Source organism: Dermacentor albipictus, chromosome 9 (assembly GCF_038994185.2).
Source record: "Dermacentor albipictus isolate Rhodes 1998 colony chromosome 9, USDA_Dalb.pri_finalv2, whole genome shotgun sequence".
NCBI classification, from domain to species: Eukaryota; Metazoa; Arthropoda; class Arachnida; order Ixodida; family Ixodidae; genus Dermacentor; species Dermacentor albipictus.
The window spans coordinates 23,964,068-23,983,426 of NC_091829.1; the positions used below are offsets into that span (position 1 = coordinate 23,964,068).

The 19,359-nt window shown below is 43.6% G+C and overlaps 1 protein-coding gene across 2 annotated transcripts in view; it reads right to left on the reverse strand.

The window, feature by feature from the left end:
* LOC135901939 (neprilysin-1-like) overlaps positions 1-18,878 on the reverse strand; it is a 35,269-nt gene extending 16,391 nt beyond the window's left edge. The window contains exons 1-10 of one of the 2 annotated variants that reach the window (XM_070525789.1): positions 18,732-18,878; positions 16,291-16,386; positions 14,596-14,637; positions 13,859-14,020; positions 11,220-11,300; positions 9,744-9,952; positions 5,102-5,296; positions 4,010-4,096; positions 3,791-3,921; positions 1,780-2,005 (exon numbers count right to left, since the gene is read on the reverse strand). In XM_070525789.1, coding sequence (XP_070381890.1) covers positions 1,780-2,005; positions 3,791-3,921; positions 4,010-4,096; positions 5,102-5,296; positions 9,744-9,952; positions 11,220-11,300; positions 13,859-14,020; positions 14,596-14,637; positions 16,291-16,381 — 1,224 coding nt within the window. In that variant the 5' untranslated portion in view covers positions 16,382-16,386; positions 18,732-18,878. Of the gene's footprint in view, positions 1-1,779; positions 2,006-3,790; positions 3,922-4,009; positions 4,097-5,101; positions 5,297-9,743; positions 9,953-11,219; positions 11,301-13,858; positions 14,021-14,595; positions 14,638-16,290; positions 16,390-18,731 lie in introns of both variants that reach the window. The other variant, XM_065431782.2, reaches the window with a different exon arrangement.
* Positions 18,879-19,359: the final 481 nt, after the last annotated feature.

Below are 19,359 nucleotides of genomic sequence, written 5' to 3' on the forward strand. Positions count from 1 at the left end.
CGTTGTGCTATAAGTGTAGCCTGTTTTGTGGGCACAGGTTTGCCCAATAAAAGCGAGTTTTGTATTCCACCGTACTGCTTCTTTCTTCGCCGTCACTACCACGTGACAATACTAATATCAATTGCACCTTTGCAACCCTAAGTCCCACGTGCATTAATTTGGTACCGTTGTGTCGAGAAAACCAACAGATAGTGCCATTGACGTCCCACGCATGACGCAACCGGATATAAATTTAGCATGTTGCTGGGTGTTGAGAGAAGCGTAACTCGGCAGTACGTTTGTCGATCCAAGCAGTAGTGACGTTTCAGAGAGCTCATTCTGACATAGCAGATACATTACGCAGACCTGTGCTCATAAAACATTATGCGGCTTAGACGTGTGCAAGTTGGTGCAGAAAATCGACAGTTGCTAGGCTATGGCACTCCTGCACTCAGCACGTATACGGTCCAGAAATTATATGAAGAGGCTCGGAAAGCCAGGGCAAAGGAACGCCAATCCGCGGCCACCTCTTTTGACCGTACCGGCCCATTACGAATAGGGAGCGAGCGCGATGTCAAGATCGGACCTTAGGGCCATCACTAGCTGTATCATAGGTTAGGTGTGTAAGCATTTTACTCCGCGAATAAATGTAACTTGTGTATTAATTATTGTAATCTCTGTACTCCAGTGCCCACACATCCTCTGCAGCTCGCACAAGGCGTTCCACATACCCAACTGCAGCTGTGCCCTCCATACAGCTGACTCATGAAAAGGGCAATGACTATGAAAAGTGGAGTGACTGCAATTTACGTATTGCCCATATTTCTTCGGGCCGTAGTAATCCTACAAAACTGCAGCGTTGCTATAGTTTTGTTACAAAGAAGACACCTTAAATACGTTAGTCACGTTTTTGGAGAGCCTGTTGAAGGGTTACCGGAGATATACGAGAAACCATCTGCAAGGGCTAGTTAATTATTCGATTCCATAACTCCTTAAATGAATCAAAGAGCAACATCTACTTTATACATATAAGTATTTCTAAATGACAGCCCACGTAACCTTTAGAAACGTGGGGTTGTCGTTAGCACACAAATAAAAAAAACGCTTTCGAACAGAGATCTAAGGGTGTCGTTGCAATTTCATGTCCAGGAATACTTGCACATGTTCTGCCTTTATTCTTGAGTGCAACACAGGTATTGGTCCCTAACACAGCAAATGTGCAACTTTGCTTTCATTCGCAGTGATTAGGTCTTCCCATATTTCTACGCACTTCCCAATATTTCTTGTGAATAAAACATACTATTAAATCTTGTAAGAAATTTGACATCGTATACAATAGTATCATGTTGCCCGTTTTTCTCTCTATGAGCCTTATAATACTCAGAATTAGTGTCATGTTGTATTTCGGTAGTAAGTGGAATACATAAATGAAAATACAGAAGGAAGTCCCCGAGGACAAGGCTGTAAGGGGACTCGTACCTTCCAAATATTCGAATGACATGAAAATATGCACACTAATGTTATAGCTCTGTTCACAGGCTCTTACAACAAAGTAACTTCTAGCAGTAAGAAAACTGTCCTCCTTCTTGGGAAAAAATGTTATGCCGAATTTGGTGCATGCTGCTTTCGCTCCACGAAAGTAATGCAGGTAATGTATGCATTTCGGAAATTTGAGTTACGACTGTCCAGTTTATTTTTTGAACTCTCCTACTGCTTTTGAGTTGAAATGTTTTAGCGCTACGTCGTTATCGATTTCTTTCTCAGGGGGGGGGGGGGGGGGGACAGCGAAACAGGTGTTACCTCTTTCTTGGCCTCTTGGCTAAACTTGTGCTGCACGTAGAGGTAGCCCACGCTTTCGGCCATCGCATCATTCACCTCACTGACACACAGTTCCCACCTCGGCTTTCGTTCACGTACTCCCACTTTCACTTTGCGTAGCTCAAATAAAGCACTGCGGATTTCTTGAGAACCAGTCGTAGCCCAGTTCAGAATATGACGCAAACCAGCGTAGTTGAACAAGGTGTCACTGGAAAACAAATTCAAAGATGGCGGTTTTCGTTACATTGTAGCGATTGTATTATGCTGCATCACCTTAGCAAGTTATTCAACAATTGCACAGTAAGTTCGACAAATCACCTCATCGATGTATATAATTGGTAATAAGGAATTTTATTTGCCACTACCCGGTTGGATGGCGGCAGACTAAACCTTTTATAGCCTGACTTTCTTTTTATTTATTTTTTGTTGGAGAATGACATCTGGATTACTCTTTTAAATATTGTAGGCCGATTACAAAACTCCAGAATCGCTCTTTCACCGCTTGCTGTACTCTGTGGTATTTGCAGCCTACATTAAAGAAAAACTCGGGGAGTAAGGGGAGCACCTAGCACAAAACAATGCATTTATAAACGCATGTTTTCGCACAAAACATACTGATATGGGACATGCTGAGCACGAGGTCGCGGGATTGAATCCCGGCCACGGCGGCCGCATTTGGATGGAGGCGAAGTGCGAAAACAACCGTGTGCTCAGATTTACGTGCACGTTAAAGAACCCCAGGTGGTCGAAATTTCTGGAGTCCTCCACTATGGCGTGCCTCATAATCAGAAAGTGGTTTTGGCAAGTAAAACCACATAATTTAATTTTAATTTTGAGACATGACATCTCAACCGTCTCGCAACTTATAGCAGCCTGTAAAACAGACCGTATAGACGGTGACTTCAATTTATGAACCTGAGTGAATGCAGCCGCACGAGTGTCCACCCTTTTCAGAAACATCATGCAAGGCTTTGTTTTCTTTGCGACGATGGCTACACATTGACGGTGTTATTGCTGGATTAGCACACATGGCATGAAAATCAGCATTTCTCTCGCTTAAGCATGCCATTGTTTTAGAAGCTCTGATTCATGTATGCCTCGACATTGCGACCATAGGCGAGAATAGGTTCAGGATAAAGTTTATTTTCAAGCGAAGCTTGTATTGCCTCACTCGTGTCGGCGTCGGTGTTGCCGTGCAAAAAGAAGTCCGACCACGCGAAAATCAAAATTGCTTGTCGGGTTGCGGGACCACCACGCTAGCCGATTCAGCCACTGCCGGTTCATCATACGTGCCCTTTAAAGCGGGGATTTCATATGCATTAAGGAGGAGACGCCGCGCGAGCCTCGAGCCAATCACAAGCGTTCCCTCCCTCGGGAGGACGGAAACGGTGTGACCGCGTCTTCGCTCGCCCCGGGCTCGCCGTTTCCAACCAGTCCAGGCCCGGCAGTCAGATGGGGAGGCCGCGTTCGGGTCGTTCTGCCGAAGAGCAGGCTGCTTTGAAGGAACGTCAGTGGGAGCGAGCCGCGGGTTGTGCGTTTGGCCGAAGAACATGCGGTGTTTGATGAACGCCGCCGGGAACTCGCTCGAGAAAGGGCTTGTCTACGTGCCGACCTCGCAATGACGGAGTGCAAAGCCGAGTCGTGCAAGCCGAGTCGAGTGCAAAGCCGAGCCGCGGGTCCCAAACTTCGCTTGCACCCCTCTTCACAGTAGTGGAGGGGCGATCAATTTTTTTCTGCTCTAAAGCACAGCCGACTGTTTTTATGTCACACGAATGTCTGTACAGCTGTCTGTTAAGCTCTTTTTTTTTTCTTGAGGGAGTTTTTGTTTTGTTTGTGCACTCCTCTTAACGTCACTTTGGGTATGGGCGAAGTTTACAGATCACTAATTCACACGACTTCTTCTATTACATCTCGAAGACGTGTGGTAGCTGAAATTTTGGCCGCACGGCCTTTGGGCTATTCGATGTGGTACTTAGGCTGCTTCCAGACTTACGGGTCAGCACATCGCAGGAATTCATTAAGTTTCTTGTAGTAGCCCAGTGCGAAGAGTTCCACAGTCTCATTGCGAGCTAACGTAATGTTTACAAGGGAAAACTGCTTCTGGAGTAAACGATGAATAGGTATCTAGAAAAGAAAGTAAATGGTTCGGTAAGAGGGAGGTTTGAAGTTACTAACCTTAAAGAAAGTTTCTGACTGCGTGTGTCATGCTTACGTGAGGGAAATTTTTCTCCAATTCTTCGATGGTGGTTCTGTGATAAAGTTTCGACAAATCTCGACTCTCTTCGGCAGGCAACGTCATCTGCAAAAAGTTCAAGCATATTTATTACCGAGAAGGAACGAGTACCCTCGAACGGTTCATATTTTCCTTGCACTGAACACGAGCGAGCTTACACAGATAAAAGAAGATGCTAACGAAAAGTGCAAAAGTTTTTAATGGTAAAATCAAGATGTAGTAGAGAATTACCTGTATAGCTGCAGGTAGCAAACGAGGAGCAACCACAATTTCGCATTAACCTTAGTTAATCAAAACTTCTTCCTAGTGCCTACGTACGGCACCGGTATGACCAGCAAGGCAGCGCCATTATATTGCGGAGTGTGTGCATTTGTCTAAGCTTCGCCCTTTTGTCATGCCATTTATTTTGTGGATTCTCATATTTACTGTCTCAAAGCTAACATTGCCGGAAAATTGTTACAGCACATTGTATAGTGCCCCACTGCGTATAATCACTCTGTCATTTGTTTTCTTTGAACTAAGTGGAAAAGGTTGTCAATTGGTCAACAATTTTCTGTATTTTGTTAGGGCTAATGTGTAAATGTGGAATATAATTAGGTACATATGTACGTTAAAGCCCCGTTGTTTACCGGCCTAATGGTACGTGGCGAAACAAGCTAACTGTGAGTGTAAAGCGGTTCAGGTTACTCAGATTGAAATAAATTGAAAAGAAGAACGCTTGCTTGAAAAGTACGCACTGTGGTTTCGAGACGAACCAGTTAACAAATCGTAGAAAGGTTTGGTTTTCATGGTGGCTGAAGCATTGCAACGAGCAAATTTTATGAGCAATATCTGTATAACATGCTGTAATTACTGTAATGCTTTCTGGTCTATGGAGCATGACCGATGGCTTGCAGACGCAGATATCATCGTGCGTGTAAACGCATATGGTCTGCACAAAAAGGCGAGTTTTTTTTTTCTATATGTGACCCAACGGATAATTTGTAACGTGGACTGTGACCGGAACTACTAGCAATACGGTTCGGTTCACAAATGCCTTGCCGGTTAATAGATTGAAGAAAGTATTCTCACAGTGGCCAGCTTTCTTTCAAATGCTAGAAGGTTGTTGGAAAGCTCCTCTAGCTTGCCGTGAGACAGCTGGCGCTTCATGAACTTCATCGCCACTTGAATGACCCGTTTGTAGGCAGCAATAATTGGCTTGCTGTAGGGAGTGTTTTGTCTGACGAGTTGCTTTCTACCCACTGTCGGGAATTCCAGCTGATCAAGCTGAAAAGAAAAAAAAAGGTGAACGCAGGTCATCAGCGCGCCCATACGGTGATTCCGAACTGACCTAATCCGTCCCACTTTAACGTTTTAGTTACATAAGTCATTTTTGAAGGGAAATTTAGGGAACATTTGTCGAAATTGTACAACTAGTTTGTATAGTTCAAGTTAAGAACGCTTCCGAAACAAATGTTTAGTCAGCAGCCGAAAGTCACGCTTTATTGTAATCCGAAATATATTGAGGATCATTCCCTGCGGTTTTCTCCTGATGTCCGGCGTCGGCACGTGTAGAGTGAACAGTCAAACAAACAAATACACGTCCGTTGGCGGGATTTCGACGAAGATTTCCCAATGAATTAGTCCGATGCTCTACTGATGATGTTAAATGCATGCCACTAGCATCCAAGGAATAACGACCTTACGATTTCTTCGCTTGTGCGAGTTAGTGCTTTCAGATGCTTTGCACGTGCATTGCGTCACGTCATATCATCTTTATCAGCCAATTTTTCTGCTAACTGCAATGCGAAAGCGTCTCTCAGTGATCTCCAAGTACCCCGGCCTTACGCTAGCTCATTCCAAATTGCGCCTCCAAATTTCCTCATTTCGCCACCCCACCTAATTTTCTGACGTCCTCGACTGCGCTTCCCTTCCCTTGGCACCCATTCTGAAACGCTGATAGTCTACTGGTTATCTACTTACAGATTGCATGGCCTGACCAACTCCTTTTATTTATCTTAATGTCAACGAGGATGTCAGATATCACCGTTTGCTCCCTGATGCACACTGATGTCTTCCTGTGTCTTAACGGCGTACATAACATTTTTCTTTACATCTCACGTTGCGCGGTTCTTAACTTTTTCTCGAGCTTTTTAACCTCCAAGTTTCAGCCCCATACGTTTGCACCGGAGGAATGCAATCATTCTACACTTTTGTACGACAGTGATCGACTCCCAGTCAGGATTTTGTAATGCCTGCCGTATGCACCCTAATCCAATTTTGTTCTTCTGTAAATTTCCTTCTCGTGATCAGAGTCCCCTGTGAGTAATTGACCTCGGTAAACGTACTCCTGCATAGACCCTAGAGATTGATTGACCATCATTAATTCTTGATCCCTTGTCAGGTTATTCAACATTTCCTTTGTATTCTGCCTATTAATCTTCAACCCTGAACTTACAATTTCTCGGTTAAGGCCCTCGACAATTCGTTGCTATTAATGTATTATGCAGAACAGGACAATGTCCCCTGTAAACCGAACGCTGTTAAGATATTCACCGTGGATCCTTACTGCTAAGGCGTCAAAGTCTAAGAACTTGAGTACTTATTCTAAGCATGCAATGAATCTCAATGGAGATGTGGTGTACGAGCTGGCCGATTCCATAGCAGGAAACACAACCGTGAATGATGCCTGCAAAATGTTGAAAATCCCCTGCCAGGACTCCAAAATACCAATTAAACGAGTGCTGAGGTCCAAATTGCAAGCCGAGTGGAACCTCGAACAATATAACAAATTGCACCACGTTAAACAGATTGTAGAAGAATGTAAAAATTGCCATCATAAAAACCGACTTTACGAAGTAATTAATTCAAAGCTACAAATCAGACTCACCCACCTAACACATAACTAGCTTTTGGGAGTAGAGCCACCTGAAGGCGCGCATTGTAGTGGCTCGCCCTCAGGGATTGGTATTCGTATAACCAGTACGTTCTATGGAATACACCATCGCACCTATATTAAATTTTTTTGAATATCACATACCATTACATCCTACTGTCCTACCAGGAGATCAACTACATTTTACCATTCGACGACGTCATGCGTTATTTTAATACACTGAAATCTTATTGACTGCACACATTCAGTGCAGTTCCGTGTATTGTGTGGTCACAGTTTGATTGAGCTTTATTTTGCGCGCCGCGGAGGATTCGGTAAACAAAGATGAGGACGGCGGAGAAGGCGTTCTGCTCTATCGAAGCTGTTCTGCCGGGTGGCCGGCTGTTGCTTGTCGTGCTAATACCGTGAAAATATTTTTTTTATATGTTACTCAATAGAAAGGACACCCTGGCACCGAGAGGAGGACACCGAAGCCAAGCACGGTGGGGAGAAAGTACCCGCCCTCTTGCGCGTGACAAAACCCAGCTCTTGAAGTCTTGTATTTTCTACCCAAATATTTACTCCGCAATTACGCTATAATTTGATTCTATTTACTCATACCAGCACTATAAAAATGTGCGCTTAGTATCGCTTTTAATGCAGTATTTCCGGATTCCGCCCGATTTCACTTAGTATCAGAGACAAATAAACTTTCTTTTGGCACGTATTGGCGTTAACTGCCCTCGCCCCATTAAACTCCTAATTAGTCCAGACAGGATGGCCTCATGGCTCACATTTTAAAAAGTCCCGTTAATATCGTTGGCCATGACAATGCGTTCTCCTCGACTTGTGACGTTCTTGAGGACTCCTTGTTTAAGTAGGAGGAGCATGTCATCTGTCAAAAGTTGTGTCCGGAAACCAAACGTAGTGTGTGGCTACGAATATCTTCCTTCCATGCAGTTCTGGAGTCTTTGAGTTAGGAACCGCTCATATAGCTTACTAAGGCAAGATGTAAGCGATAAACTTCTGAGATTCTCAATCTCAAGCTTCTTGCCTGATTTCGTGTCACAGGCACTCACCCTTTCAGCCACCCCGTATTGCTTCGGGCAATCTTGTGGCAATGTTGTCCCGAATCCTTCGCCATTACGGTCATTCGTATATGCTTTAATAGCAAGAAATTGATTACTTGATGCTAACGAAACGCGAGCGGTGACTTTTCAAAGGTGACTGCAAAGGTAGAAAAAAAGAAACGACATCATTGTGCGGGAGATGGGAATAGCCCATGGTTACTTGCCACCTTTACCTGGCTTGTTTGATTTTGGCAGCTAAAGTTTCAGGCGATTGAAACGCTGCGGTGCATTCAGAAACAGCGAATGCGTCTGGAAAGAGCTTGAAGATTGTTTCTCAGCATTACCACACCTCTCTCATGGGAGCTAGCACTTTGAGTCAACCGAAATGTTCATTTGCTCTAGCGAAGCGATGAATGACCAGAGCGCGCTATCGATTCCCATCCACGCAGGCTGCGTTTCGATGGGGGCGAAATACGATAACGCCCATGTACGTAGATGTAGGAGCACGTTAAAAAAACCCAGGTGGTCTAGCTTTCCGGAGTCCCCACTATGGTGTGCCTCACAATGAAATCGTGGTCTTGGCACGTAAAACCCCCTAATTTATGTTTTTGAATAAATAGCGAGAAGCTTAGCGCGAGTGCAGGATGAAACCCAATTCGACAGTGCTTCAAATTTGATTGAACTGTTTAGATGGTAATTCTCGGTAGTAATTTAAACATTACCTTTTACAACCCGTGGCTCTTTAACCTCTTACGTGACCTAATTGGATGAACGCTCTTGCACTTCGAGTGCTTTTCATTGCGACTGCTGCACATAGGAACAGAGACCACGACCTCGCACACGGCAAGAGAACACTACGGCCACTGCCGCGGCTTGCTCAGCAGATTTGTCCGAAGAAACATGTCATGCAAAAACTCGTTTTACGATATATATTAACTGTCGAGCTGGTGACTGTTCAGGTTTCTTTGCCTTCGTCGCTTTCGATCATTCACGCATTCGGTCCAGTATATCGTTGCTTTCTGCCACTGGATTTCCTGAAGTTAAGACAATTAGCTTTTTATTGTGACTGCAATTACTTGTACATTCTAGGTAAATCTATCCCGTCACCGCGACCTTCCTTCGGTTCCCTGAGCGTTCCTTAGGTGGTATTTTACGGGGGCGTGTGCAAGTGTTCAAGGTTGAGCCGAGAATGATGGTGGCTTTGCCGGCATCGTCCCACAATTTTGGGGGCCTGGTGATCCAGCGTATGCTACAGGAGGGGAGCGGCCTCCTCCTGCTGTAGCCTGACCGTGTGTATTCATCATGGTCCACATGGCTGGGCCTATTACCCAACCCACGGGCCGTACGTCGGGTGCACCTGCGACGAATGCCAGGGCTAAGAAAGAGCCGGGATAGCAGGAGGCTTCCTGTGCGCTTTCTTCTCGCGCGCATAGTGATGTATCTGGCACGATCTGTTTCGCAGACACGGCATACTTGAAATAGTGAATCGAGTGGCCGCAAGAAGCGTTCGGCTATGGACAAGCACGCGCACTGCTTGCTCCCTGCGCTCATCACGCCGGTGTTGTGACAGCAAGCGCTCGTGCTCAGTGAGTGAGATGAGTTGATATTAGTTTTTGTGCGCATGGCATCAAGCTTCTTCAATTAGGAAGCGAATATTTTTATGCAGTTTGCAGCGACTGCGAAACTGTTAGGATATACTTAGCGTAAATGTCTAACGCGTTGCTATAGCTATTAATGTTTTGCCTTTCTGGCAAAACTGTCGATTTTTTCTTGCTGTTTCTAGCTTTACCTGAATGGCGTAGGCGCTGAGATTCCGAAAATCTCTTGAGACACGAATCGAAAAAATAGTTGTAATTTTCGTCTTGATGAGGACCTCCTTGGAGTTTGGAGCATTGCCTTTCGTGTCTATGTCCCGGCGAGTTTTCGGCCACTGAGCAAGTCCCGAATTATTCATAATAGCAAGGATGACGTCGCGTCGATCTGCGAGATCCGGAACCGCTGGAATACAGAAAAATGAGAGGAAGCTTATGTAATCTGATAAGCTGAACAGCTGTTATTACGAAAACTGCAGTATCGAAGTAAGTGCAGTTCACATATGCGCGAGATTATATATTCACATTTTTTAAATAATCGCTAGTTAGAAGTTAGCGCTACTTGTTGTTGCTTGTGTTCGTGCTCAGTGTCGGCGTTCGCGCTGGACTAATTGGTATAGAAAAATTCGCCATGCAATGACAATGTTTTTTTCTGCTCATTTTATGGCACCTACCCATACTTGGGGGAATGGCCACGAAGCGCGTGCGCGTGTTGATAATACTGATAATTTACATGCAATGAGACGTACCCACAACGGGGGAATGGTCAAGGAGGAGGCAGAACATATTGTCACATCGCCAACTAGTTCTGTAAAAGGGTCGCTGCGTGTTGATAATTAATATAAGGCAGAGATCTCCGAAAAGCAACTTACCAAGAAGCGGCCCGGTACATTAAAATTGATTAAAAAATGAAGAAATACATGACAATACAATATTCGTCACATTGCGCAGTACACAAGAGCGGGCTGCTTTTCTTTATGTCAAAAACACAGGAATGAGATGGGGAAAATTTAGAGCGTATAATTAAACACTTTACAAAAGCTTCGCTTCTTATAGGTTTCAACAAGTGCGTTGGATGCACATTTCCTTTCTGCACATTTGTACTACTTTACCGGTCGCAGAATATGTGCAGCTTCACGCGGTGTATGGTAGATTTGTAGTATCGTACGTTTGCCAACATTGCACGCCGCACGCTTTTGTCATGGCGTCATCATCGCCACTGCCTTGAAGTAACCGTTTTTACGCTATACTTTACAGTATAATTTAGGCTAATACTGCCCTGTTTTGTCGGGCTACTGTTTCTCCCAACATTCAGCAAAAGAAGCAAAAGAAAACGAATACTAAACTGATAAAGCCTGACCCCGTAACGATTGTGCCCATTTCTGTTTATTTGCTTGTTTTCCTTTTTTTGCGCTACACATAATTGTGCTCAGCTCTTTCCATAGTTCAAGCGACAACGGGTTCCTTCAATCAGAGCAATATATTACACGATTACTCCAGAAAGAGCACTTACATATTTTAATGAAAACTTTGGAAGAGCGGATGCTATGAAATGATTTTGTTTGCTCTTCGCACGTTCGATGTGATTGTGTGAGCAGTTCCATCAAAAGTTACATGCTAAATTTATCAGCTATTACGTACATTTATCGCTTTATTCAGAAACCTTCACTCACCCAAGCAAGCATTGTAGACGAGAGCAGCTTTGTCCGTTGCGTTCTGGTTCTCGCCAACGAGGGTCATGTTTCCTAATATGTCTAAGTGAGGATGAGAGTAAAAGTCACCATTACTTCAATTTTTAATCTCGTATAGCAGCCAAGAGTTAGAAATAGAATCTGGTGAATGGATTTAGAAAGCTGATCACGTTCACGTCTCTGTTGGAGCCGCCAAAGAGTGTTCGATATCTGGTGGCTTTTCAAAACCATTCAGTGCAGAGTACAATAGGCAGTAACTTGTATTATTTGATCCGAAGTCCAGCACCACGCAGCGTACGCTGCGGCTGCCTGTGACATTCTTGTTTTCGAACAATATTCAGGGCAATTCTTTCCATGTCCCGTTCACCCATCGGGCTGACATGCCGGATATGGAGCTCTGTGGCTCAAAAGGCAGCAGGATCGTTTCATGGCTACGGTGGCCACAGTGCGTTGAGGGTGGAATGCAAAAATGCTTGTGTTCACGATAACGGACCCGAGGAAGCTTTCTTTTAATCTGCACTTTCTGATTACGATCGCTTTTATAAACCATGTAACACTTTGAGACGTTGGTTGTGTTTGCTTGGGATTCGCCTCGAACGGGAGGTAGCCCAAGCCAGCCGAAAATGACTACGGTTGAAGAGCTCGCCTAGAAATGCCATCTATTTGCGCATTCCACTTCTATGCACTCAACTAAATTTATGTTCTGAACTACCAAGTGGCTATTCCATTTGTTTCTAGCATGTGTACATTCTCCGGTAATACTAAAGTGAATGCTTTATCTGTTTTCAGGGAGAGATTCTTGCAAAAATCTAAGTGCTATCTTTGCTCAGTGCTATTGGTTAAGTTATTCTGCTGTTGGCGACTCTACATAGGGTACTTTTCCTCCATACAAGCGCATACAAGGAAATTCGCCTGCAGTGAACAGGCTATAGCTTCTTCCTGATAATGCACATGAAATGAAACACAAATAATAATTAAATCACATTCAAACACGCATTTCACATAATCCTGTGTGCATGACATGGTTCTTTGTTTGTGCTGTGTTACAACATTGGCGGACTTTTTTGTATCCATGTTTATCTAACTAGCCCACCATCAGACGTCTGATGGTGGGCTGCAAGATGAAACTCAGCGTTACCCATCACCATATAAACGTGCTTGAATTGATTTGTATGGGACACAAAAAGTCCGAACTGAAAATACTGTCTCTTTTGCTTTTTTTCGAGCACACACAGATTTGCTTTATTCCTGTGTTTAAAAAGCAAAGTTTTCAGTTATGTTTGTTATTCATAGGGGACGCAAATCAACAGCTCCCCTCGTTTATCGCCGATCCTACTTCGCCGACATAAGCCTCACAGGGAATTTCAACAACGCGTATTCTTACAGACCTCTATGCTGCAATTTGCGTCAAGAGAACTGCTGTAGCTCTACAAAAGAGGTGTTATTGAGCGGCGATGCCCTGTTAATATACCGCAGAATAGCATTTTGTTCCCGGCTACGCATAGGGAACATTATCATCTTTGGTACAGTAAAAGCTCATAAACCAACGTCTTCAACGCAATGCGTGTGTTGGCTGCCGAAGGTCATTTATTCGCATGTAGCATCATTAGAGGTGCGTGATCTAAACAGCCCATATTGTATTTAGATGAAATAGACGAAGTAATATTTACCCGGAATTCATGAAGGCCTTTAAAGGCACCACGTTTGGTGCATAAAACGACAACTGCACCTTAATTCCTAATAGGCAGCTCAATAATTTTGTTGAATATCATCGTACACTGCCTATAGGACATATAACAACAGCCTTGACAAACTCAGTAAGTGTTCCTGACACATCTCTATGGAGATAAAAATTAAGGGCTTCTTTACATCAAGGAAACAATTTTCACAGCGGCGAAAATATAGCCAAAACGTGAGCTACGAGAATAACGAATCCTGCATGTTTTGTCATGAATACATCTGCTTGTGCTCGCCGTTGATATTTTTGTGAAGACCGCTGTTGAGCAGGTGACTAAATTAGGGTAAATATAAAGGCACACAATAATACCTTGTCTTATTTTTGTGCAAGTTTTGGTTAGGTCAACAACACCGCTGAACGGCCACGTATATGGTAACTTGAAATGCATGGGAATGTTATCTATTCTGGTGAATTAATGATGGCAATGGTGTAATCCTAAAGGACGTGCCTTGTTCCCTGTTTTCTTGCACGTTAACTAAGTAATCATTCTGTTGCGGGTCCGACGCATTTCGTTGTGTGTCCCGCTTCACGAAGATCACGAGCAAAAGAAAAAGCTCATGATTGTTTTGCTGCTATCTGTCATATGGGCTGGCTGCTTTTATCGTGCGTACGTCCATCAGTGACTGATGACTGCAGGCCTGTGCGATGTGATAACATCTGGCAAGATGGCATAGAAGCCATCCATCCTAAGTAGGGAAAAGAGAGGGGGAGCGATTGAGCCACCTTTAGCACGAGTGTTTTGAAAGCGTTATTTTCAGTGTGTCCTCCTCCTGTTCTCCATAATGCGTGGGTTGCTTGCGACATAAAGTTATCTCTCAGAAAAATGGCAACACTGTGTACAGCTGCTCTAGTTTTCCAGGAAATATATAACTGGATGTCGTACCTCGGAGTGTCTCCTTGAGTTCTTCCTTTAGGATCATCAAGCTGCCCGTCATTGGCTGGCTCTTCGGTATCTTGTGTTTTGCCATCCATCCGCCGCAGGCGTACGAATAGAAGTCAGTGCATGGGTCAACGGACTTATTCAGAGACTCAGCGATAAGCCGCGCTGGGTTGAAGAGTAACAAGTATGCGTCATGTGTGAAGGTCCTCAAGATTTGTCGTTTCATTATGTAATGCACATTGCAGTAGTTCATGGTTTGCACAAGTAGCCACGTAAAAATATGAGTACTAGCCTAAACGTGTGCTGTTGATCAGGTTAGCGTGAGCTCATGTTTTCTTAGCTTATCGATTCATACGAACTCATCGAACTCATCAAGTGTCGAAGCAGGTTCTTACATCTTATCGCACTCGCTTCTTTATGTGCTCTGTGAGTCTATGAGCTTTCTGACGTGTACTTGCGCAGTTTCACTGCGCAAGTACACGTTTTTCGGACGGTACGCTCAGAAACTATTCTAATTAGGCCCACTTGAATTTTAAAGCAGTGAATTCTCAAGAATGCGAGTCCTTTTACCACACCTGATAATATGAAACGTAACAGCAGTGGGCATTCACATCAGTGGACCTAGGTGGGGAAAGTGTGAAACAATCTGTTGACGTTAGTAATGTATTTGAGATAATCTGGATGATCTTAGCTGTCCCCAAAAATAGTCACAATAGTCACAATAGCAAAAAATACATTACCTCGCTGGATGCAGACAGGTTTCTCACAAACGTGATAGGTTTCTAAAAAGAGGAAACAGGACACATTACAAAGGCGTGCTCGCTTATCAAAAGATGTCATGGACCATAAAAAAAATAACATTGTGGTGAAAATTGTTCCTGCAACGGTCCTAAAAATTATCATGTAAGCTCCGAAAGCTAGGATATACATTTACTGACATCTTTCCGCAACAAAAAAAGTTTCCATTATTGGCGGAAGCTTCGAAAGGCTGCAGCTTACTTCGCATGTAGTTTAAATCAATAAGAAAATCGGAGCGAAGGTTTGACAGCGCCCTCCGTTATTGTACTCAAGGTCATAGCGAATGCTAGGGAATATCCCGTGTTTTGTGCGAAGCGGCAGACTCTATGCAGGCGTTCAATTAAACAGGACGTCATACAGAGTAATGCAGTGGTTATTGGCGCACCCACTCATAGTGGGTGCACCAATAAGGTGATAGCGTGGCTGGAACGCGCACAGGAATTATCAGTCCTGCGTCGAGCTATTACCGAGACTATCACTCGCTAAGAACTCGAGTCAATCAGGCGTTTGGCGTAACCCCAACGTATTGAGCTTTTCTGTCGGAAAGGGATAGTCCAGTGCGTGGTAAATATTTGTTTTAGTGTGTTTCCGCAATATTAGAGGTAGGACATTGGGCAAAATAAGAAGAGCTTTGTGGCGCAACTCATGGCCTTGTTTTAAAGCAAACGCTCATAGCATCAATTTATCCATGGTCTACAATAGGTCAAGCAAGGTGGCAACCAAGTACAGGGTAAATGAAAGTGTGTAAATAGGCAACCAGCAGTCGTTAGAAAGAAAGTGAGAGAAACAGAGATAGCAATTTGAATGCAAGCAATGGAAACAGAAAAAAATTACTGCGCGGCTGGCCACTGGGAGCACTTTGCTTGTATACGCGGGCTTCTTTCGCAGTCTGAAAAACACTTTTCTGCAGCACGTATTGAGCAACAGAAATCTACATCGGGAGTTCACGTTGCTGGAAAATTGTCTCATCCACAATCGTCATGTAATTATAATGTTTGAGAATGTCTATAATAATTTGAAGCCAATTTTTGTAATGAAGTCGAATGCAAAAAAATAATCTGAGTAACTCCAAGCGATGGCAAACAACAGTATATATATATATATATATATATATATATATATATATATATATATATATATATATATATATATATGTGTGTGTGTGTGTGTGTGTGTGTGTGTGTGTGTGTGTGTGTGTGTGTGTGTGTGTGTGTGTGTGTGAAGGTTATTCATCTTTCATCTATTTTGGTATTCTGAATTCTTTCTACTGAGAGTGCGTACAATGATGTATGAGTGCATTCGCTGATTCGTTAGGAAGTGCAGGGATCACAGACCACAACAAATACCATCACCACCATCAACCAGCTGATGCCATCTGAATAAAAAAAAACCTCCCTCAGTGATATTGAGTGATTGCTGTTATGCGCAAGTCGACTCTATTTTACGCCTGCAAATTATCCTATTTCTTTACTTCATCTGCGTATTACACTCGGAAAGTTTTTCTCTGCGATTGACATCCATTACTTACAAATAGCGGGACTTAAGGCTCAGTAACGCGCGACATGGGGTTACTGGAGGTATTTTCGCTAGCGGCGTCATGCGAATGCGAATGATAAGAAAAAGCTTTGTGTACTTGCCTTTCTGTTCAGTGGTTTTCGTTGGATTTGAAACAACAAAGCATAGCCAAGCTGCAAGAAACCCCAGTGATGCAAAATTTTGGACTTGCATAGCTTCTTCTAGAAGTAATGGGAATAAAAGAATATCGTGCGATGTTACATATCCGTTCAAAATGGCTAATCCCACATTAAATATTACAAGAAAGTGTTGCTTTTCTTAAGCAAAATAATGTTTCGTGGACGAATTGTAGTGCCAAGAAACATGCGCTTGGGCAGTTTGGAAATCGCTCCAATACGAAGTAATTAAGTTTGAAACAACGAAACTAGTAGTATAGGCGAATGCGTTAGTATTGATTATGTCATGTACACACAGTCGAAAGATTGAAGCTGAGCATATTATAAGGCAACATGCTCGAAGCGCTGTGCTTTAAGCGGATGCTGTATGTAAGCATAATGCTTTCTACGTTTCCCTGTTGAAAATCCGTAGTAGCATGTGTCGAAACTCAGGAGAAACTCCGTAGGGGCATATAAAAGGCTGAAGAAACATGAACCATAGAACGATGGTTTTATTTAACTGCTCAACGTGGAGGAGAAAGGCAGAAACGTTAAAGATCGAAGTCTGAGACCATTATGTCCCATAATCGAAAAAGATGGGAAATGAAGTATCAAAACACGAAAAACACTATTTACAACAGTTGACGTAAACAAATTGTGGAGCCATCTTGAGGAGGCAGTAGACAATAGCAATGCCGTTTTAAAGCGATAAGTGTTCAGTATTTTATAACGACAATCAGCTTCATCATTACCACCATCAAGCGATCAGCTTTTTGTCGACAAACCTTAAGTCTTCTCTAAGGTTAACTCTTTTTCTTGATATGATTTAATAGAACTCGTACGCCCACGGTGATGGCGTAGGGGCTTTGGCATAGCGCTGCTAAGACGGAAGAAGCAGGATCGAATCCCTGCCTCTGCGGACGCACTTTGATAGGGGATAAATGCTCAAACACCCATGTACTGTGCAATTAGCGTACGTTAAAGAACGCTACATGGTCAAAATTATTCCGATGTGCCCCACTACAGAGTGACTCATAATGAAATTGTGGTTCTGGTGCGTAAAATGGCAGAATGTCTTTCGAGCGTCTGCTGTGCGGTATCTAGAAACTTCCTAATGTAATCAGTCCCTCTTCTAAGGCCACCTTCAACTGCAGTTTGATTTCCTTGAAAGCCACTCTGTTTGTCGAATAGGCCACCGATTATTTGTTCTTTGCGCCATATAACCGGCGCAACTCCATTCCCTGTTTTTAATCTCAACAAAAATGTGAGCCATCAGTGGTGACCTAATCTTCTCTGTTGTCACTGATTTCCCAAGAAAAAAATGACCGTCCAAAAATCCGTACAAATGGTTGCCCAGCGAAGCTTAAACGTGTGGTCCCGGTGTTTCTTACTGGGCTAATCCCAACGGTTCACTAAACTACGGCTTGTTAGGCTGCCGGATCCTCAGTACGCAGTTGCCGCTTGCGCTCGTGTGCACCAGCCTGTTGTGCCCAGGATGCAGCATCGGCGTGGCGTAGGCGAGCTCGTTCCCGGTTCTGCTCGCGATCTTGTTGGTCGAAAGCTGCCTGCTCCTCGAGAGTACGTATGACGCGTGGCCTACCAACCTCGGAGCCGGAGAAAAGCTGTTGCGTGCGGGCTCGGCTGCGACGGAAAGCAATGACGTCACTGCGGGCGTAGCCAATTGCGCGCGTCTCGTTCTCTTTCTTTCGCGCCGGAGTTGCGCTGGAGGAGTTTTCAGAATACAGGCGACAGACGGACAGACACACGCATCGGCTAACCATATACAGCTTCGCTGTAGAAAGTAAAAGCGAAATTGAATGGCTCTTCGACAAGACGAATGAAAGGCTTACATAAACTAGGATAAATTTTATGACTAGAAGCTATTGAGAGGAACTGTAGAAAAACGACTGCCCAACGGAAAAAGGAATGTGTGTGCCGTCTTGCGGATCTGGGATGAACATCTTGCCCAAGAGACAAGGAATGCTTATTATGAAGCACTAGGTACCACGCGGATTCACTTAAATTATTGGTAAGATTTCGGAGTTAGACTAGACAGATAGTGATAAATTAATTTCATGTTTGAAATCTTTCAGTCAGAATTCATGCTTGCAACTAGACAACGACGTTCATTGCGTTTTCTGCCTGAAGCACAGGTGCAAAGATGCTTCAAATTTGCGCTGAAGTCGCAAAAAAAAAAACGTTTCATCCTCCGTATTTTAGTGCAACCACGTTTGTTACCGCTTCTAGTGAAACTGTAACCATTTTTTGAACAATCAGCGATCCTTAAACTGTCGTCAGCAAACATAATTTTTGGCATGTAATCGCGTGAAAAATGCTGAAATTCTTTTCCTATCCTCGCAAAAAATCGAGAGTCGCTTTTTATGTAGCACAAAACACAGAGAACTTACTGTGCGAAGTGCCAATTTATGTATTGCTGCAGACTGGATGCTCTTAAACGTCCTTCGCAATTACTTGGAACTTTATGGCAGCACCTTTCATCCATATACAACGATAAGACGCCTCCACAAGCGTCTCTAAGAGTGGAGTGAGCCAATTGTCTAATGTCGCGGTAGTGGAAATGTTGTTCCGATGTGCTATCAGCGTTTTAAGTAATGCTAAGTTTCAGAGCCGTGTCACTGTTACAGGCGACCTAACTCGAAGGTGATTTCTCGCTGCCGGCTTCGCAACAGTGGAGCAATATAAGCATTATTGTATGCGTCTTGGCATTAAGCCGTAGAGTTCATGGGTGAGCACCCTTCCAAGAAACGTCAATCAAGAGTTTGCAGTACGTAGAAATGGCAAGCGCTTCCATGAGCACTCCAGTCAAATGAAGAGCACTATTAGAAAAAGAAGGAAAATACGCCAATGTGAAAGACCATTTTTTTTCTTCCACTCGTAAACATGGTGGTACAGCGCGTTAAAAAATCATGTTAATATTGTAATAAGAATTTCTGCGATATTGAAAACGTAAATTTTCAAGCCGGAGTCATTACTTAGCGCCTACAACTTTACTGTAGAATAGGATGAAGGGGCATA